A 22500-nucleotide genomic window follows, 5' to 3' on the forward strand; every position below is an offset into this window, starting at 1 on the left:
TTGTGTATCTCAGTAGTGTGTGTGTGTGTGTCTGTGTGTTTGTATCTCAGTAGTGTGTGTGTGTTTATATCTCAGTAGTGTGTATGTGCGTCTGTGTGTGTTTATATCTCAGTAGTGTGTGTGTGTCTGTGTGTGTTTATATCTCAGTAGTGTGTATGTGCGTCTGTGTGTGTTTATATCTCAGTAGTGTGTGTGTGTGTGTGTTTATATCTCAGTTGTGTGTGTTTGTATCTCAATAGTGTGTGTGTGTTTGTGTATCTCAGTAGTGTGTGTGTGTGTGTATCTCAGTAGTGTGTGTGTGTGTGTCTGTGTGTTTGTATCTCAGTAGTGTGTGTGTGTGTATATCTCAGTAGTGTGTGTGTGTGTGTTTGTACCTCAGTAGTGTGTGTGTGTTTATATCTCAGTAGTGTGTGTGTGTGTGTCTGTGTGTGTTTGTATCTCAGTAGTGTGTGTGTGTGTGTTTATATCTCAGTAGTGTGTGTGTGTGTGTTTGTACCTCAGTAGTGTGTGTGTGTGTGTTTATATCTCAGTAGTGTGTGTGCGTGTGTTTATATCTCAGTAGTGTGTGTGTGTCTGTGTGTGTTTGTATCTCAGTAGTGTGTGTGTGTGTTTATATCTCAGTAGTGTGTCTGTGTGTGTTTGTATCTCAGTAGTGTGTGTGTGTGTTTATATCTCAGTAGTGTGTGTGTGTGTGTGTTTGTACCTCAGTAGTGTGTGTGTGTGTGTTTGTATCTCAGTAGTGTGTGTGTGTGTGTTTATATCTCAGTAGTGTGTGTGTGTGTGTGTGTTTGTACCTCAGTAGTGTGTGTGTTTATATCTCAGTAGTGTGTGTGTGTGTGTGTGTTTGTACCTCAGTAGTGTGTGTGTGTGTTTATATCTCAGTAGTGTGTGTGTGTGTTTGTACCTCAGTAGTGTGTGTGTGTGTGTGTTTATATCTCAGTAGTGTGTGTGTGTGTTTATATCTCAGTAGTGTGTGTGTGTGTTTGTACCTCAGTAGTGTGTGTGTGTGTGTGTTTGTACCTCAGTAGTGTGTGTGTGTGTTTGTACCTCAGTAGTGTGTGTGTGTGTTTGTACCTCAGTAGTGTGTGTGTGTGTTTGTACCTCAGTAGTGTGTGTGTGTGTTTATATCTCAGTAGTGTGTGTGTGTGTGTTTATATCTCAGTAGTGTGTGTGTGTGTGTGTTTGTACCTCAGTAGTGTGTGTGTGTGTGTGTTTGTACCTCAGTAGTGTGTGTGTTTATATCTCAGTAGTGTGTGTGTGTGTCTGTGTGTGTTTGTATCTCAGTAGTGTGTGTGTGTGTGTTTATATCTCAGTAGTGTGTGTGTGTGTGTTTGTACCTCAGTTGTGTGTGTGTGTTTATATCTCAGTAGTGTGTATGTGCGTCTGTGTGTGTTTATATCTCAGTAGTGTGTATGTGCGTCTGTGTGTGTTTATATCTCAGTAGTGTGTGTGTGTCTGTGTGTGTTTGTATCTCAGTAGTGTGTGTATGTGCGTCTGTGTGTGTTTATATCTCAGTAGTGTGTATGTGCATCTGTGTGTGTTTATATCTCAGTAGTGTGTGTGTGTCTGTGTGTTTATATCTCAGTTGTGTGTGTTTGTGTATCTCAGTAGTGTGTGTGTGTGTGTATCTCAGTAGTGTGTGTGTGTGTGTGTCTGTGTGTTTGTATCTCAGTAGTGTGTGTGTGTGTATATCTCAGTAGTGTGTGTGTGTGTGTGTCTGTGTTTGTATCTCAGTAGTGTGTGTTTGTGTATCTCAGTAGTGTGTGTGTGTCTGTGTGTTTGTATCTCAGTAGTGTGTGTGTGTGTGTCTGTGTGTTTGTATCTCAGTAGTGTGTGTGTGTGTCTCTGTGTGTTTGCATCTCAGTAGTGTGTGTGTGTGTGTGTTTGTATCTCAGTAGTGTGTGTGTGTGTCTGTGTGTTTGTATCTCAGTAGTGTGTGTGTGTGTGTGTATCTCTGTAGTGTGTGTGTCTGTGTGTTTGTATCTCAGTAGTGTGTGTGTGTATCTCTGTAGTGTGTGTGTGTATGTGTATCTCAGTAGTGTGTGTGTGTCTCTGTGTGTTTGTATCTCAGTAGTGTGTGTGTGTGTGTGTATCTCTGTAGTGTGTGTGTGTGTGTCTGTTTGTATCTCAGTAGTGTGTGTGTGTGTCTGTGTGTTTGTATCTCAGTAGTGTGTGTGTGTGTGTGTCTGTTTGTATCTCAGTAGTGTGTGTGTGTCTGTGTGTTTGTATCTCAGTAGTGTGTGTGTGTGTGTGTGTATCTCTGTAGTGTGTGTGTGTGTGTGTGTATCTCAGTAGTGTGTGTGTGTGTCTGTGTGTGTGTATCTCTGTAGTGTGTGTGTGTGTCTGTGTGTTTGTATCTCTGTAGTGTGTGTGTGTGTGTCTGTGTGTTTGTATCTCAGTAGTGTGTGTGTGTGTATATCAGTAGTGTGTGTGTGTGTCTGTGTGTGTGTATCTCAGTTGTGTGTGTGTCTGTGTGTGTGTATCTCAGTAGTGTGTGTGTGTGTCTGTGTGTTTGTATCTCAGTAGTGTGTGTGTATCTCTGTAGTGTGTGTGTGTGTGTGTATCTCAGTAGTGTGTGTGTGTGTCTGTGTGTTTGTATCTCAGTAGTGTGTGTGTATCTCAGTAGTGTGTGTGTGTGTTTGTATCTCAGTAGTGTGTGTGTGTGTCTGTGTGTTTGTATCTCAGTAGTGTGTGTGTATCTCTGTAGTGTGTGTGTGTGTGTATCTCAGTAGTGTGTGTGTGTGTCTGTGTGTTTGTATCTCTGTAGTGTGTGTGTGTTTGTATCTCAGTAGTGTGTGTGTGTGTCTGTGTGTTTGTATCTCAGTAGTGTGTGTGTGTGTTTGTATCTCAGTAGTGTGTGTGTATCTCTGTAGTGTGTGTGTGTGTGTGTATCTCTGTAGTGTGTGTGTTTGTGTGTTTGTATCTCAGTAGTGTGTGTGTGTATCTCTGTAGTGTGTGTGTGTATGTGTATCTCAGTAGTGTGTGTGTGTCTCTGTGTGTTTGTATCTCAGTAGTGTGTGTGTGTGTGTGTGTGTATCTCTGTAGTGTGTGTGTGTGTGTCTGTTTGTATCTCAGTAGTGTGTGTGTGTGTCTGTGTGTTTGTATCTCAGTAGTGTGTGTGTGTGTGTGTGTCTGTTTGTATCTCAGTAGTGTGTGTGTGTGTCTGTGTGTTTGTATCTCAGTAGTGTGTGTGTGTGTGTGTGTATCTCTGTAGTGTGTGTGTGTATCTCAGTAGTGTGTGTGTGTGTCTGTGTGTGTGTATCTCTGTAGTGTGTGTGTGTGTCTGTGTGTTTGTATCTCTGTAGTGTGTGTGTGTGTCTGTGTGTTTGTATCTCAGTAGTGTGTGTGTGTGTATCTCAGTAGTGTGTGTGTGTGTCTGTGTGTTTGTATCTCAGTAGTGTGTGTGTATCTCAGTTGTGTGTGTGTGTGTCTGTGTGTGTATCTCAGTAGTGTGTGTGTGTGTCTGTGTGTTTGTATCTCAGTAGTGTGTGTGTATCTCTGTAGTGTGTGTGTGTGTGTGTATCTCAGTAGTGTGTGTGTGTGTCTGTGTGTTTGTATCTCTGTAGTGTGTGTGTGTGTCTGTGTGTTTGTATCTCAGTAGTGTGTGTGTGTGTTTGTATCTCAGTAGTGTGTGTGTATCTCTGTAGTGTGTGTGTGTGTGTATCTCAGTAGTGTGTGTGTGTGTCTGTGTGTTTGTATCTCAGTAGTGTGTGTGTGTGTCTGTGTGTTTGTATCTCAGTAGTGTGTGTGTATCTCTGTAGTGTGTGTGTGTGTGTGTGTATCTCAGTAGTGTGTGTGTGTGTCTGTGTGTTTGTATCTCAGTAGTGTGTGTGTGTGTCTGTGTGTTTGTATCTCAGTAGTGTGTGTGTGTATCTCAGTAGTGTGTGTGTGTCTGTGTGTTTGTATCTCAGTAGTGTGTGTGTGTGTATCTCAGTAGTGTGTGTGTGTGTCTGTGTGTTTGTATCTCAGTAGTGTGTGTGTGTGTCTGTGTGTTTGTATCTCAGTAGTGTGTGTCTGTGTGTTTGTATCTCAGTAGTGTGTGTGTGTGTCTGTGTGTTTGTATCTCAGTAGTGTGTGTGTATCTCAGTAGTGTGTGTGTGTGTCTGTGTGTTTGTATCTCAGTAGTGTGTGTGTATCTCAGTAGTGTGTGTGTGTGTGTGTATCTCAGTAGTGTGTCTGTGTGTCTGTGTGTTTGTATCTCAGTAGTGTGTGTGTGTATCTCAGTAGTGTGTGTGTGTGTCTGTGTGTTTGTATCTCAGTAGTGTGTGTGTGTGTATCTCAGTAGTGTGTGTGTGTGTCTGTGTGTTTGTATCTCAGTAGTGTGTGTCTGTGTGTTTGTATCTCAGTAGTGTGTGTGTGTGTGTGTGTGTGTGTCTCTCAGTAGTGTGTGTGTGTGTCTGTGTGTTTGTATCTCAGTAGTGTGTTTGTGTGTTTGTATCTCAGTAGTGTGTGTGTGTGTGTGTGTGTGTGTCTGTGTGTTTGTATCTCAGTAGTGTGTGTGTGTCTGTGTGTTTGTATCTCAGTAGTGTGTGTGTGTGTATCTCAGTAGTGTGTGTGTGTGTCTGTGTGTTTGTATCTCAGTAGTGTGTGTCTGTGTGTTTGTATCTCAGTAGTGTGTGTGTGTGTGTGTGTGTGTGTGTGTCTGTGTGTTTGTATCTCAGTAGTGTGTTTGTGTGTTTGTATCTCAGTAGTGTGTGTGTGTGTGTGTGTGTCTGTGTGTTTGTATCTCAGTAGTGTGTGTGTGTGTCTGTGTGTTTGTATCTCAGTAGTGTGTGTGTGTATCTCAGTAGTGTGTGTGTGTGTCTGTGTGTTTGTATCTCAGTAGTGTGTGTGTGTGTGTGTGTGTATCTCTGTAGTGTGTGTGTGTGTCTGTGTGTTTGTATCTCAGTAGTGTGTGTGTGTTTGTGTATCTCAGTAGTGTGTGTGTATGTCTGTGTGTGTGTATCTCAGTAGTGTGTGTGTGTGTGTCTGTGTGTTTGTATCTCAGTAGTGTGTGTGTGTCTGTGTGTGTGTATCTCAGTAGTGTGTGTGTGTGTGTCTGTGTGTTTGTATCTCAGTAGTGTGTGTGTATCTCTGTAGTGTGTGTGTGTGTGTATCTCAGTAGTGTGTGTGTGTGTCTGTGTGTTTGTATCTCAGTAGTGTGTGTGTGTGTCTGTGTGTTTGTATCTCAGTAGTGTGTGTGTGTGTGTGTGTATCTCACTAGTGTGTGTGTATCTCAGTAGTGTGTCTGTGTGTGTGTATCTCAGTAGTGTGTGTGTGTGTCTGTGTGTTTGTATCTCAGTAGTGTGTTTGTGTGTTTGTATCTCAGTAGTGTGTGTGTGTGTCTGTGTGTTTGTATCTCAGTAGTGTGTGTGTGTGTGTATCTCTGTAGTGTGTGTGTGTGTGTCTGTGTGTTTGTATCTCAGTAGTGTGTGTGTGTGTCTGTGTGTTTGTATCTCAGTAGTGTGTGTGTGTCTGTGTGTTTGTATTTCAGTACTGAGTGTGTGTATATCACTAGTGTGTGTGTGTTTCTCAGAAGTTCGTGTGTCTGTGTGTGTATCTCAGTATTGTGTCTGTGTGTGTGTGTATCTCAGTAGTGTGTGTGTGTATCTCAGTATTGTGTGTGTGTCTGTGTGTGTATCTCAGTAGTGTGTCTGTTTGTGTTTATCTCAGTAGTGTGTGTGTGTTTGTATCTCAGTAGTGTGTGTGTGTGTGTGTGTGTGTATCTCTGTAGTGTGTGTGTGTGTGTGTGTGTGTGTGTATCTCACTAGTGTGTGTGTGTGTGTGTGTCTGTGTGTTTGTATCTCAGTAGTGTGTGTGTGTGTGTGTGTATCTCAGTAGTGTGTGTGTGTGTGTCTGTGTGTTTGTATCTCAGTAGTGTGTGTGTGTGTATCTCAGTAGTGTGTGTGTGTGTCTGTGTGTTTGTATCTCAGTAGTGTGTTTGAATCTCAGTAGTGTGTATGTGTGTGTGTGTGTTTATATCTCAGTAGTGTGTGTCTGTGTGTGTTTGTATCTCAGTGGTGTGTGTGTGTCTGTGTGTTTGTATCTCAGTAGTGTGTGTGTGTGTATTTCAGTACTATGTGTGTGTGTCTCTGTGTTTGTATCTCAGTAGTGTGTGTGTGTGTCTCTGTGTGTTTGTATCTCAGTAGTGTGTGTGTGTGTGTGTGTGTATCTCACTAGTGTGTGTGTATCTCAGTAGTGTGTCTGTGTGTGTGTATCTCAGTAATGTGTTTGTGTCTGTGTGTATCTTAGTAGTGTGTGTGTGTGTGTATCTCAGTAGTGTGTCTGTGTGTGTGTGTATCTTAGTAGTGTGTGTGTGTGTATCTCAGTATTGTGTGTGTGTCTGTGTGTGTATCTCAGTAGTGTGTCTGTTTGTGTTTATCTCAGTAGTGTGTGTGTGTGTTTGTATCTCAGTAGTGTGTGTGTAGTGTGCAGTAATCATACCGTCAGTGCAGTGAGATTCCTGAATGTGTAAAATTCCGAGTGAAGTGCAGTAACTCCTCATCCTTCAGTAATCTGCAGATTCCGGAGCGTTCTTTATTCCCAGCGTAACGATGACCCGACACACACACACACACACTCTCCCGGGGGGGTGTGTGTGTATGAAGTGGAAAGTTTAAATTCCGAATGGCATTGTAAATTTCGAGCAAATGGATTAAATTCTGAGAGGAAAGTTTCAGTTCTTAGCAGAACGTCGGAATTGTGAATGGAATTCTAAAAAATCCTGAGCGGAATGTTGAGATTCCGAGATGAATATTTCACTTTGAGTGAATTCTTTCAATTTCAAGGCGGAGTTTAACGTTGGAATGAAGGTGCGAGCTGGTGGAATGTGGAAACGTCTGCTGGAGAGACGCTTGTTATAGCGGTTTCCATGGCAACACTGCAGAAGTCATCGGTACTCCGGCTGTGAATTCCCGCAGGAATTCTAAATCCAGATGATAAAATTAGCATTAGCGTGATGCTGCGATTAGCTGAATTTCATCAGGACTTGATAATCGGCTAGTTTGAGGAGAGCACTGTTGCTAGCAATGCTAAACTCTAAAACACTACGTTGATGTTACAAAGGATATTAAAAACAAACAAACAAACATAGCTAGAAGAAAGGCGCGCGTCTCTGTGAGCTAATGCTAACACGTGCACTTGGTGTAGATGAGATTTTTCAGCAGGAAGAAACCCGACATGTCCCACAGCATTCCAGCTCCATCTGACCTGATCTTCTCCCAGATAACAGCTCAGGACCTCCTGATACCACCCCCCCCCAGCTGGACACACCCACATGCTACTGTAATAACACACAATAATGTGCACCAACACACACACAACACACACTGAGAGAAAAAAACACACACCTGTCACCTGTGTGTGTGAGTGTGTGTGTGTTCGAGTGTGTATGTGAGTTTGACAGAACTGAGCTTGACCAATCCCAGCTCACGACAAACGTTATTTATTTATTTATTTATTTATGATGTGTGATGTGTGATGTGTGCAGTGACAAAATCAGGCTGAAAAAGCTTCACAGTGAAAGAGGGTGTGGCCTCTGCTGTGTGTAAATCAATAACACTTAAGGGGTGTGGTCTCTGCTGTGTATATATTAATAACACTGAAGGGGTGTGGTCTCCGCTGTGTATATATTAATAACACTGAAGGGGTGTGGTCTCCGCTGTGTATATATTAATAACACTGAAGGGGTGTGGTCTCTGCTGTGTATATATTAATAACACTGAAGGGGTGTGGTCTCTGCTGTGTATATATTAATAACACTGAAGGGGTGTGGTCTCTGCTGTGTATATATTAATAACACTGAAGGGGTGTGGTCTCCGCTGTCTATATATCAATAACACTGAAGGGGGTGTGGTCTCTGAATGTGCAAATAGCAATAACACTGAAGGGGTGTGGTCTCTGCTGTGTATATATCAATAACACTGAAGGGGTGTGGTCTCCGCTGTCTATATATCAGTAACACTGAAGGGGTGTGGTCTCCACTGTGTATATATCAATAACACTGAAGGGGTGTGGTCTCCGCTGTGTATATATCAATAACACTGAAGGGGTGTGGTCTCTGAATGTGTAAATAATGCTGAAGGGGTGTGGCCTCTGCTGTGTGTAAATCAATAACACTTAAGGGGTGTGGTCTCCGCTGTGTATATATCAATAACACTGAAGGGGTGTGGTCTCTGAATGTGTAAATAATGCTGAAGGGGTGTGGCCTCTGCTGTGTGTAAATCAATAACACTTAAGGGGTGTGGTCTCTGCTGTGTATATATTAATAACACTGAAGGGGTGTGATCTCTGCTGTGTATATATTAATAACACTGAAGGGGTGTGGTCTCTGCTGTGTATATATTAATAACACTGAAGGGGTGTGGTCTCCGCTGTGTATATATTAATAACACTGAAGGGGTGTGGTCTCTGCTGTGTATATATTAATAACACTGAAGGGGTGTGGTCTCTGCTGTGTATATATTAATAACACTGAAGGGGTGTGATCTCTGCTCTGTATATATTAATAACACTGAAGGGGTGTGGTCTCCGCTGTCTATATATCAATAACACTGAAGGGGGTGTGGTCTCTGAATGTGCAAATAGCAATAACACTGAAGGGGTGTGGTCTCTGCTGTGTATATATCAATAACACTGAAGGGGTGTGGTCTCTGAATGTGTAAATAATGCTGAAGGGGTGTGGTCTCCACTGTGTATATGTCAATAACACTGAAGGGGTGTGGTCTCTGAATGTGTAAATAATGCTGAAGGGGTGTGGTCTCCACTGTGTATATATCAATAACACTGAAGGGGTGTGGTCTCCACTGTGTATATATCAATAACACTGAAGGGGTGTGGTCTCCGCTGTCTATATATCAATAACACTGAAGGGGTGTGGTCTCCGCTGTCTATATATCAATAACACTGAAGGGGTGTGGTCTCCGCTGTCTATATATCAATAACACTGAAGGGGTGTGGCTTCCTAAATCACAGTAATATTTTTTTCTAAAAATGAAAAGTAATTCCATGACTGAATCAGTGTGTCATGTTGAAATGATTCATGAATCATCTGAATTACATCAGCAATTAATCTGATTTAAATGTGTTTCAGAGCTCACTGACCGAGGTACAGTTTGGACCAATGAAGTTATATGAAGATCAGATTCAGGTAAAAGTGTGTGTGTGTGTGTGTGTGTGAGAGAGAGAGAGACAGAGAGAGAGAGAGAGAGAGAGAGAGACTCTGAGAGAGAGACTGAGAAAGAGACAGAGAGAGAGAGTGAGAGACTGAGAAAAAGAGAGAGAGAGAGAGAGGTTGTACTGTAGCTGTTGCCTTTGCATATGTGGGAAGCAAACTTTCGTGGGAAAACTCTGCTGTGTGTGTGTGTGTGTTTGGAATTCTGCTCTTGCTCCTCCAATCAGCTGTGGCAGATGAAATCCCAGCAGTTTCTATGGCTACCAAAGCAAACAGTAACAGTAATGTGCCATAGAAGGAAAAAGAGAGAGGAGTGAAAGAGAAGAAAAGGGAAAAAAAACGAAGAGAAAAGGAGGGAAGATGTAGAGAGAGACAAAGAGGAAGGGGAGAAGTGGCGGGAAAGACAGAAAAGTAAACTGAACAAAAAATTAGGAAAAAGGAAGTAAAAAAGTCAAAGAAATAAGGGATGGATAGGAAGTGGTGTTGAAAGGAAAAAAGAAAGTGAGAAAGTGTAAAGTAGTGGATGATGAAGAGAAGAGAGAATATAGAAAAGAAAGAAGAAAAGAAAGAAAGAGGGTAAGAAGAAGAAGGCGAGAGATGGAGAGAAGGAGAAGGAGAGAGGTTTCTGATATTTTCATTGTATTGTAACAGAGAGGTGTGTGTGTGTGTGTGTGTGTGTGTAAAGATTGTAATAATAAAGGGGTTAACAGTGTGTGTGTGTGTATGTGTAAAGATTGTAATAATAAAGGGGTTAACAGTGTGTGTGTGTGTGTATGTGTAAAGATTGTAATAATAAAGGAGTTAACAGTGTGTGTGTGTGTGTAAAGATTGTAATAATAAAGGGGTTAACAGTGTGTGTGTGTGTGTGTGTGTGTGTGTAAAGATTGTAATAATAAAGGGGTTAACAGTGTGTGTGTGTGTGTGTGTGTAAAGATTGTAATAATAAAGGGGTTAACAGTGTGTGTGTGTGTGTGTGTGTGTGTAAAGATTGTAATAATAAAGGGGTTAACAGTGTGTGTGTGTGTGTGTGTGTAAAGATTGTAATAATAAAGGGGTTAACAGTGTGTGTGTGTGTGTGTGTAAAGATTGTAATAATAAAGGGGTTAACAGTGTGTGTGTGTGTGTGTGTAAAGATTGTAATAATAAAGGGGTTAACAGTGTGTGTGTGTGTGTGTGTAAAGATTGTAATAATAAAGGGGTTAACAGTGTGTGTGTGTGTGTGTGTGTAAAGATTGTAATAATAAAGGGGTTAACAGTGTGTGTGTGTGTGTGTGTGTGTAAAGATTGTAATAATAAAGGGGTTAACAGTGTGTGTGTGTGTGTGTGTGTAAAGATTGTAATAATAAAGGGGTTAACAGTGTGTGTGTGTGTGTGTGTGTAAAGATTGTAATAATAAAGGGGTTAACAGTGTGTGTGTGTGTGTGTGTGTAAAGATTGTAATAATAAAGGGGTTAACAGTGTGTGTGTGTGTGTGTGTGTGTGTGTGTGTGTGTGTGTGTAAAGATTGTAATAATAAAGGGGTTAACAGTGTGTGTGTGTGTGTGTGTGTGTAAAGATTGTAATAATAAAGGGGTTAACAGTGTGTGTGTGTGTGTGTGTGTGTAAAGATTGTAATAATAAAGGGGTTAACAGTGTGTGTGTGTGTGTGTGTGTGTGTGTGTGTGTAAAGATTGTAATAATAAAGGGGTTAACAGTGTGTGTGTGTGTGTAAAGATTGTAATAATAAAGGGGTTAACAGTGTGTGTGTGTGTGTAAAGATTGTAATAATAAAGGGGTTAACAGTGTGTGTGTGTGTGTGTGTGTAAAGATTGTAATAATAAAGGGGTTAACAGTGTGTGTGTGTAAAGATTGTAATAATAAAGGGGTTAACAGTGTGTGTGTGTGTGTAAAGATTGTAATAATAAAGGGGTTAACAGTGTGTGTGTGTGTGTGTGTGTGTGTAAAGATTGTAATAATAAAGGGGTTAACAGTGTGTGTGTGTGTGTGTGTGTGTAAAGATTGTAATAATAAAGGGGTTAACAGTGTGTGTGTGTGTGTGTGTGTGTGTGTGTGTAAAGATTGTAATAATAAAGGGGTTAACAGTGTGTGTGTGTGTGTGTGTAAAGATTGTAATAATAAAGGGGTTAACAGTGTGTGTGTGTGTGTGTGTGTAAAGATTGTAATAATAAAGGGGTTAACAGTGTGTGTGTGTGTGTGTGTGTGTAAAGATTGTAATAATAAAGGGGTTAACAGTGTGTGTGTGTGTGTGTGTGTGTAAAGATTGTAATAATAAAGGGGTTAACAGTGTGTGTGTGTGTGTGTGTGTGTAAAGATTGTAATAATAAAGGGGTTAACAGTGTGTGTGTGTGTGTGTGTGTAAAGATTGTAATAATAAAGGGGTTAACAGTGTGTGTGTGTGTGTGTGTGTGTGTAAAGATTGTAATAATAAAGGGGTTAACAGTGTGTGTGTGTGTGTGTGTGTGTAAAGATTGTAATAATAAAGGGGTTAACAGTGTGTGTGTGTGTGTGTGTGTGTGTAAAGATTGTAATAATAAAGGGGTTAACAGTGTGTGTGTGTGTGTGTGTGTAAAGATTGTAATAATAAAGGGGTTAACAGTGTGTGTGTAAAGATTGTAATAATAAAGGGGTTAACAGTGTGTGTGTGTGTGTGTGTGTGTGTGTGTAAAGATTGTAATAATAAAGGGGTTAACAGTGTGTGTGTGTGTGTGTAAAGATTGTAATAATAAAGGGGTTAACAGTGTGTGTGTGTAAAGATTGTAATAATAAAGGGGTTAACAGTGTGTGTGTGTGTGTAAAGATTGTAATAATAAAGGGGTTAACAGTGTGTGTGTGTGTGTGTGTGTGTAAAGATTGTAATAATAAAGGGGTTAACAGTGTGTGTGTGTGTGTGTGTGTGTGTAAAGATTGTAATAATAAAGGGGTTAACAGTGTGTGTGTGTGTGTGTGTGTGTAAAGATTGTAATAATAAAGGGGTTAACAGTGTGTGTGTGTGTGTGTGTGTGTGTGTGTGTGTGTAAAGATTGTAATAATAAAGGGGTTAACAGTGTGTGTGTGTGTGTGTGTGTAAAGATTGTAATAATAAAGGGGTTAACAGTGTGTGTGTGTGTGTGTGTGTAAAGATTGTAATAATAAAGGGGTTAACAGTGTGTGTGTGTGTGTGTGTAAAGATTGTAATAATAAAGGGGTTAACAGTGTGTGTGTGTGTGTGTGTGTAAAGATTGTAATAATAAAGGGGTTAACAGTGTGTGTGTGTGTGTGTGTGTGTAAAGATTGTAATAATAAAGGGGTTAACAGTGTGTGTGTGTGTGTGTGTGTAAAGATTGTAATAATAAAGGGGTTAACAGTGTGTGTGTGTGTGTGTGTGTGTGTGTAAAGATTGTAATAATAAAGGGGTTAACAGTGTGTGTGTGTGTGTGTGTGTAAAGATTGTAATAATAAAGGGGTTAACAGTGTGTGTGTGTGTGTGTGTAAAGATTGTAATAATAAAGGGGTTAACAGTGTGTGTGTAAAGATTGTAATAATAAAGGGGTTAACAGTGTGTGTGTGTGTGTGTAAAGATTGTAATAATAAAGGGGTTAACAGTGTGTGTGTGTGTGTGTGTAAAGATTGTAATAATAAAGGGGTTAACAGTGTGTGTGTGTGTGTGTGTGTGTAAAGATTGTAATAATAAAGGGGTTAACAGTGTGTGTGTGTGTGTGTGTGTGTAAAGATTGTAATAATAAAGGGGTTAACAGTGTGTGTGTGTGTGTAAAGATTGTAATAATAAAGGGGTTAACAGTGTGTGTGTGTGTGTGTGTGTAAAGATTGTAATAATAAAGGGGTTAACAGTGTGTGTGTGTGTGTGTGTGTGTAAAGATTGTAATAATAAAGGGGTTAACAGTGTGTGTGTGTGTGTGTGTGTGTGTGTGTGTGTAAAGATTGTAATAATAAAGGGGTTAACAGTGTGTGTGTGTGTGTGTGTGTGTGTAAAGATTGTAATAATAAAGGGGTTAACAGTGTGTGTGTGTGTGTGTGTGTAAAGATTGTAATAATAAAGGGGTTAACAGTGTGTGTGTGTGTGTGTGTGTGTGTGTGTGTAAAGATTGTAATAATAAAGGGGTTAACAGTGTGTGTGTGTGTGTGTGTGTGTGTGTGTGTAAAGATTGTAATAATAAAGGGGTTAACAGTGTGTGTGTGTGTGTGTGTGTAAAGATTGTAATAATAAAGGGGTTAACAGTGTGTGTGTGTGTGTGTGTAAAGATTGTAATAATAAAGGGGTTAACAGTGTGTGTGTGTAAAGATTGTAATAATAAAGGGGTTAACAGTGTGTGTGTGTAAAGATTGTAATAATAAAGGGGTTAACAGTGTGTGTGTGTGTGTGTAAAGATTGTAATAATAAAGGGGTTAACAGTGTGTGTGTGTGTGTGTGTAAAGATTGTAATAATAAAGGGGTTAACAGTGTGTGTGTGTGTGTGTGTGTGTGTGTAAAGATTGTAATAATAAAGGGGTTAACAGTGTGTGTGTGTGTGTGTGTGTGTGTAAAGATTGTAATAATAAAGGGGTTAACAGTGTGTGTGTGTGTGTGTGTGTAAAGATTGTAATAATAAAGGGGTTAACAGTGTGTGTGTGTGTGTGTGTGTAAAGATTGTAATAATAAAGGGGTTAACAGTGTGTGTGTGTGTGTGTAAAGATTGTAATAATAAAGGGGTTAACAGTGTGTGTGTGTGTGTGTGTGTGTGTGTGTGTAAAGATTGTAATAATAAAGGGGTTAACAGTGTGTGTGTGTGTGTGTGTGTGTGTGTGTAAAGATTGTAATAATAAAGGGGTTAACAGTGTGTGTGTTTCACACGTTTATTCTCAGCCTAGCAGCAGTTCACAGCATGTACCACAGGGAATAGGAGTTAATGAAAACACACACACACACACACACACACACACACACACTGTTAACCCCTTTATTATTACAATCTTTACACACACACTGTTAACCCCTTTATTATTACAATCTTTACACCCACACACACACACACACACTGTTAACCCCTTTATTATTACAATCTTTACACACACACACACACACACACACACACACACACACACACTGTTAACCCCTTTATTATTACAATCTTTACACACACACTGTTAACCCCTTTATTATTACAATCTTTACACCCACACACACACACACACACACACTGTTAACCCCTTTATTATTACAATCTTTACACACACACACACACACAGACACACACACTGTTAACCCCTTTATTATTACAATCTTTACACCCACACACACACTGTTAACCCCTTTATTATTACAATCTTTACACACACACACACACTGTTAACCCCTTTATTATTACAATCTTTACACACACACACACACACACTGTTAACCCCTTTATTATTACAATCTTTACACCCACACACACACACACACACACTGTTAACCCCTTTAATATTACAATCTTTACACCCACACACACACACACACACTGTTAACCCCTTTATTATTACAATCTTTACCCACACACACACACACTGTTAACCCCTTTATTATTACAATCTTTACACACACACACACACACACACTGTTAACCCCTTTATTATTACAATCTTTACACACACACACTGTTAACCCCTTTATTATTACAATCTTTACACACACACACACACACACACACACTGTTAACCCCTTTATTATTACAATCTTTACACACACACACACACACTGTTAACCCCTTTATTATTACAATCTTTACACACACACACACTGTTAACCCCTTTATTATTACAATCTACCCACACACACACACACACACTGTTAACCCCTTTATTATTACAATCTTTACACACACACACACACACACTGTTAACCCCTTTATTATTACAATCTTTACACACACACACACACACACACTGTTAACCGCTTTATTATTACAATCTTTACACACACACACTGTTAACCCCTTTATTATTACAATCTTTACACACACACACACACACACACACACACTGTTAACCCCTTTATTATTACAATCTTTACACACACACACACACACACACACTGTTAACCCCTTTATTATTACAATCTTTACACACACACACACACACACACACACACTGTTAACCGCTTTATTATTACAATCTTTAAACACACACACACTGTTAACCCCTTTATTATTACAATCTTTACACACACACACACACTGTTAACCCCTTTATTATTACAATCTTTACACACACACACACACACACTGTTAACCCCTTTATTATTACAATCTTTACACACACACACACACACACACACACTGTTAACCCCTTTATTATTACAATCTTTACACACACACACACACACACTGTTAACCCCTTTATTATTACAATCTTTACACACACACACACACACACACATACACACACACACACACACACACTGTTAACCCCTTTATTATTACAATCTTTACACACACACACACGCACTGTTAACCCCTTTATTATTACAATCTTTACACACACACACACACACACACACACACTGTTAACCGCTTTATTATTACAATCTTTACACACACACACATACATACACACACACACACACACACACACATACACACACACACACACACACACACACACTGTTAACCCCTTTATTATTACAATCTTTACACACACACACACACACACACACTGTTAACCCCTTTATTATTACAATCTTTACACACACACACACACACACACTGTTAACCGCTTTATTATTACAATCTTTACACACACACACACTCGCACTGTTAACCCCTTTATTATTACAATCTTTACACACACACACACACACACACACACTGTTAACCGCTTTATTATTACAATCTTTACACACACACACATACATACACACACACACACACACACATACACACACACACACACACACACACACTGTTAACCCCTTTATTATTACAATCTTTACACATACACACACACACACACACACTGTTTACCGCTTTATTATTACAATTTTTATACACACACACACACACACTGTTAACCCCTTTATTATTACACTCTTCACACACTCTCTCTCTCTCTCTGTTAACCCCTTCATTACTATATAACACTTGCACAGAGAGAGAGAGATGGACAGAAAGAGGAAGAGTCAGACAGACAGATGGAGATAGGGCAGACAGGCAGAGAGACAGACAGTTGGAGATGAGGACAGACAGATAGTTGGAGATAAAGACAGACAGACAGACATTTGGAGATAGGGACAGACAGACATTTGGAGATAGGGACAGACAGACAGACAGTTGGAGATAGGGACACACAGACATTTGGAGATAGGGACAGACAGACAGTTGGAGATAGGGACGGACAGACATTTGGAGATAGGGACAGACAGACAGTTGGAGATAGGGACAGACAGACAGTTGGAGATAGGGACGGACAGACATTTGGAGATAGGGACAGACAGACAGTTGGAGACAGGGACAGACAGACAGTTGGAGATAGGGACAGACAGACAGTTGGAGATAGGGACGGACAGACATTTGGAGATAGGGACAGATGGACAGTTGGAGATAGGGACGGACAGACATTTGGAGATAGGGACAGACAGACAGACAGTTGGAGATAGGGACAGACAGACAGTTGGAGATAGGGACAGACAGACAGTTGGAGATAGGGACAGACAGACAGACAGTTGGAGATAGGGACAGACAGACAGACAGTTGGAGATAGGGACAGACAGACATTTGGAGATAGGGACAGACAGACAGACAGTTGGAGATAGGGACACAGACATTTGGAGATAGGGACAGACAGACAGTTGGAGATAGGGATGGACAGACATTTGGAGATAGGGACAGACAGACAGTTGGAGATAGGGACGGACAGACATTTGGAGATAGGGACGGACAGACATTTGGAGATAGGGACAGACAGACAGTTGGAGATAGGGACAGACAGTCAGTTGGAGATAGGGACAGACAGACAGACAGTTGGAGATAGTGACACACAGACATTTGGAGATAGGGACAGACAGACAGTTGGAGATAGGGACGGACAGACAAACAGACAGTTGGAGATAGGGACTGACAGACACAGACAGTTGGAGATAGGGACAGACAGACACAGACAGTTGGAGATAGGGACAGACAGACAGTTGGAGATAGGGACAGACAGACAGTTGGAGATAGGGACAGACAGACAGTTGGAGATAGGGACAGACAGACAGTTGGAGATAGGGACAGACAGACACAGACAGTTGGAGATAGGGACAGACAGACAGACAGTTGGAGATAGTGACACACAGACATTTGGAGATAGGGACAGACAGACAGTTGGAGATAGGGACGGACAGACAAACAGACAGTTGGAGATAGGGACTGACAGACACAGACAGTTGGAGATAGGGACTGACAGACACAGACAGTTGGAGATAGGGACAGACAGACAGTTGGAGATAGGGACAGACAGACAGTTGGAGATAGGGACAGACAGACAGTTGGAGATAGGGACAGACAGACAGTTGGAGATAGGGACAGACAGACAGTTGGAGATAGGGACAGACAGACACAGACAGTTGGAGATAGGGACAGATAGACACAGACAGTTGGAGATATTCAATTCAATTCAGTTTATTTTGTAAAGCGCCTTTTACAATGAACATTGTCTCAAAGCAGCTTTACGAAAGAAGAAAACAGAGAAAGGGGAGGGGAAAATGAAAAATAATAATAAAAAATAACTAATTAACTAGAAATAAGAATAAATGATTAAATTCTATAATTAGACTATTTTACCCCTAATGAGAAGCTTGTGGCGACGGTGGCAAGGAAAAACTCCCTGGGATGGAAAGGAAGAAACCTTGAGAGGAACCAGGCTCAGAAGGGAACCATCCTCATTTGGGTGACACTAAACAGTAAATAATGTAACTGTAGCTGATTAATGTCCTTTCTACAACAGAAATCAATGACCCATGAGGAACTATTGGGTCAGTGTAGTTTCTAAGGTCATTATAAACACTAGTTCTTTGCGGTCACAAGCTGACAGATGAAATGGCAGATCTGAGATGGTGTGAAAGTCCCCAAGTGTCTCTGTCCATGGCTGTCTCCTGGTCCACACAGATCCATCCACAGCACCAGTGGGCACCATCAAGCGGCGAGACTCTGACCAGGGGTAGGGCAGTGGTCACACTGGAAACTGGCAAACACTGGGAGCTCAGGAGTGGGGTGTATAGCTCCACAGAGAAGGTAGAGAGAGAAAGAGAAAGATATTAAGTTTCTGATCATGTGATGCTTAAAGACAGTGTAGAATTAAGTGTAAAGTGCAGGCAGGGACTCCGGGAAGATAGGGACAGACAGACAGACAGACAGTTGGAAATAGGGACAGACAGACAGAGAGACAGGCAGTTGGAGATGTGGACAGACAGACAGTTGTAGGTAGGGACAGACAGACAGTTGTAGGTAGGGACAGACAGACAGTTGTAGGTAGGGACAGACAGACAGTTGTAGGTAGGGACAGACAGGCAGTTGGAGATGTGGACAGACAGGCAGTTGGAGATGTGGACAGACAGGCAGTTGGAGATGTGGACAGACAGGCAGTTGGAGATAGTGACAGACACACAGTTGTAGGTAGGGACAGACAGACAGTTGTAGGTAGGGACAGACAGACAGTTGTAGGTAGGGACAGACAGACAGTTGTAGGTAGGGACAGACAGACAGTTGTAGGTAGGGACAGACAGGCAGTTGTAGGTAGGGACAGACAGACAGTTGTAGGTAGGGACAGACAGACAGTTGTAGGTAGGGACAGACAGACAGTTGTAGGTAGGGACAGACAGGCAGTTGTAGGTAGGGACAGACAGACAGTTGTAGGTAGGGACAGACAGACAGTTGTAGGTAGGGACAGACAGACAGTTGTAGGTAGGGACAGACAGGCAGTTGGAGATGTGGACCGACAGGCAGTTGGAGATGTGGACAGACAGGCAGTTGGAGATAGTGACAGACAGACAGTTGTAGGTAGGGACAGACAGGCAGATGACCAGACAGACAGACAGTTGGAGATACGGTCAGACAGACAGACGAACAGACAGACAGGCAGTTGGAGATACGGTCAGACAGACAGACAGACAGGAATGTGACTGTACATTGATGTTAATTGCTGTAGGAAAGTGACTCGTGGTGATTTCCTTTTCCTGTTTTTGTCAATCGTCCAAACAGCTGATCCCACGTTCCACACACACACACACACACACACACACACACACACCACACACACACACCACACACACACACTATTCACTGTTCAAATGATGTAGCCTGTGCAGAAACAATGACGAGGACAGTGGTCATAGCTGTCTGTGTGTGTGTGTGTTTTGACTTACAGCAAGATAGACAGGCACTGCCTCAGTTCAATTTGGAGAGCAACAACACTGTTCTGTTCATTCTGTACTGTGTGTGTGGGGGGGGGGTGTGAGAGAGAGAGAGAGAGAGAGAGAGAGAGAGAGAGAAAGAAAACGCATGATAAGCTACTACGTGACGTCTCTGTCTGCCTGAGTGACTCATAACTAAGCTGTTCCCATTTACGCACGAGAGAGAGAGAGAAATATAACAGTAAAGTGTGTGTGTGTGTGTGTGTGTGTGTGTACAGGTACTGTTGGTGTTCAGTAGAGAGGACGGTCAGAGCGGGGGTTTCAGTGTGTGTGTGTGTGTGTGTGTGTGTGTGTGTGTGTGTGTGTGTGTGTGTACAGGTACTGTTGGTGTTCAGTAGAGAGGACGGTCAGAGCGGGGGTTTCAGTGTGTGTGTGTGTGTGTGTGTGTGTGTGTGTGTGTACAGGTACTGTTGGTGTTCAGTAGAGAGGACGGTCAGAGCGGGGGTTTCAGTGTGTGTGTGTGTGTGTGTACAGGTACTGTTGGTGTTCAGTAGAGAGGACGGTCAGAGCGGGGGTTTCAGTGTGTGTGTGTGTGTGTGTGTGTACAGGTACTGTTGGTGTTCAGTAGAGAGGACGGTCAGAGCGGGGGTTTCAGTGTGTGTGTGTGTGTGTGTGTGTACAGGTACTGTTGGTGTTCAGTAGAGTGGACGGTCAGAGCGGGGGTTTCAGTGTGTGTGTGTGTGTGTGTGTGTGTGTGTGTACAGGTACTGTTGGTGTTCAGTAGAGAGGACGGTCAGAGCGGGGGTTTCAGTGTGTGTGTGTGTGTGTGTGTGTGTGTGTGTACAGGTACTGTTGGTGTTCAGTAGAGAGGACGGTCAGAGCGGGGGTTTCAGTGTGTGTGTGTGTGTGTGTGTGTGTGTGTGTACAGGTACTGTTGGTGTTCAGTAGAGAGGACGGTCAGAGCGGGGGTTTCAGTGTGTGTGTGTGTGTGTGTGTGTACAGGTACTGTTGGTGTTCAGTAGAGAGGACGGTCAGAGCGGGGGTTTCAGTGTGTGTGTGTGTGTGTGTGTGTACAGGTACTGTTGGTGTTCAGTAGAGAGGACGGTCAGAGCGGGGGTTTCAGTGTGTGTGTGTGTGTGTGTGTGTGTGTACAGGTACTGTTGGTGTTCAGTAGAGAGGACGGTCAGAGCGGGGGTTTCAGTGTGTGTGTGTGTGTGTGTGTGTACAGGTACTGTTGGTGTTCAGTAGAGAGGACGGTCAGAGCGGGGGTTTCAGTGTGTGTGTGTGTGTGTGTGTGTGTGTGTGTGTGTGTACAGGTACTGTTGGTGTTCAGTAGAGAGGACGGTCAGAGCGGGGGTTTCAGTGTGTGTGTGTGTGTGTGTGTGTGTGTGTGTGTACAGGTACTGTTGGTGTTCAGTAGAGAGGACGGTCAGAGCGGGGGTTTCAGTGTGTGTGTGTGTGTGTGTGTGTGTGTGTGTGTGTGTACAGGTACTGTTGGTGTTCAGTAGAGAGGACGGTCAGAGCGGGGGTTTCAGTGTGTGTGTGTGTGTGTGTGTGTGTGTGTACAGGTACTGTTGGTGTTCAGTAGAGAGGACGGTCAGAGCGGGGGTTTCAGTGTGTGTGTGTGTGTGTGTGTGTGTGTGTACAGGTACTGTTGGTGTTCAGTAGAGAGGACGGTCAGAGCGGGGGTTTCAGTGTGTGTGTGTGTGTGTGTGTGTGTGTGTGTGTACAGGTACTGTTGGTGTTCAGTAGAGAGGACGGTCAGAGCGGGGGTTTCAGTGTGTGTGTGTGTGTGTGTGTGTGTGTGTGTGTGTGTACAGGTACTGTTGGTGTTCAGTAGAGAGGACGGTCAGAGCGGGGGTTTCAGTGTGTGTGTGTGTGTGTGTGTGTGTGTGTGTGTGTACAGGTACTGTTGGTGTTCAGTAGAGAGGACGGTCAGAGCGGGGGTTTCAGTAGTGCGTGTGAGAAGGCGGGGTTTAAGTTCAGTGTTGCTCGGTCACCTGACGCTGCCCTGCACTGCTTCCTGGAGAAACACCATGACATCATCATCATCGACCACCGACATTCCAGAAACTTCAGTGGAGAGCAGCTCTGCCGGTACACACCTGTCTGTCTGTCTGTCTGGCTCTGTCTGTGTCTTCCTCTTTGTTTGTCTGTCTGACTATTTATTTATCTGTCTGTCTCTGTGTCTGTCTTCATCTCTTGCTGTCTGTCTTTCTCTCTCTCTCTCTCTCTCTCTATATATATATATATATATATATATATATATATCTGTGTATCTTTCTGTCTCTCTCTCTCTGTGTCTCTCTCTCTCTGTATCTTTCTGTGTGTCTCTCTGTCTCTTTCTGTGTCTTTCTCTCTTTGTGTCTCTCTGTGAGACACAGAGACAGACACATTGTCTCTCCCTATGCCTCTCTGTGTCTGTGTGTGTCTCTCTCAGTCTCTCTCACTCTCTCTTTATATACCCAAGAGTTACAGATATTAAAGTAACTATGTAAATGTGTGTGTGTGTGTGTGTGTGTGTGCAGCTCCATCCGTGCTCTCAGCTCCTCTCAGAACACTGTTATTGTTGCTGTTGTGAAAAGGTTTGTCTTAACCCCCCCCACACACACACACACACACTGACACAAACACACACACAACATCTGCACACAACTTAGGATCATTATGCATTTGAATAATAATAATAATAATAATAATAATAATAATAATAATAATAATAATAATAATAATAATGTGTTCGTTTGTTTCTAGGCCGGATCGTGAAGAAGCCACTGTGATGCCTCTGTTGTCTGCTGGATTTAACAGGGTGTGTGTGTGTTTGTGTCAGTGTGTGTTTGTGTGTGTGTGTTTAAGTTCATATGTACACACAGTTGTATTTCTGCTAATGCCATAATAATGATAATTTCTGCTAATACTCTATAGAATTGTCAACAAGAAGCTAACAATAGCCTTGATTTATTGTGTGTGTGTGTGTGTGTGTGTGTAGCGCTATATTGAGAACTCAAAT

General features: G+C 42.1%; 1 protein-coding gene across 1 annotated transcript in view; it reads left to right on the forward strand.

The window, feature by feature from the left end:
- Nucleotides 1-22500, forward strand: part of pde8a (phosphodiesterase 8A) — a 94728-nt gene that overhangs the window by 47869 nt on the left and 24359 nt on the right. Inside the window, exons 2-6 of the mRNA XM_058387546.1 lie at nucleotides 9071-9127; nucleotides 21397-21587; nucleotides 22019-22075; nucleotides 22245-22299; nucleotides 22480-22500. The exon at nucleotides 22480-22500 is cut by the window's right edge and continues 68 nt beyond it. Of these exons, the coding sequence (XP_058243529.1) occupies nucleotides 9071-9127; nucleotides 21397-21587; nucleotides 22019-22075; nucleotides 22245-22299; nucleotides 22480-22500 (381 nt within the window). The remainder of the gene's footprint in view (nucleotides 1-9070; nucleotides 9128-21396; nucleotides 21588-22018; nucleotides 22076-22244; nucleotides 22300-22479) is intronic.

The sequence above is a fragment of the Hemibagrus wyckioides genome, linkage group LG04 (genome assembly GCF_019097595.1).
Source record: "Hemibagrus wyckioides isolate EC202008001 linkage group LG04, SWU_Hwy_1.0, whole genome shotgun sequence".
NCBI classification, from domain to species: domain Eukaryota; kingdom Metazoa; phylum Chordata; class Actinopteri; order Siluriformes; family Bagridae; genus Hemibagrus; species Hemibagrus wyckioides.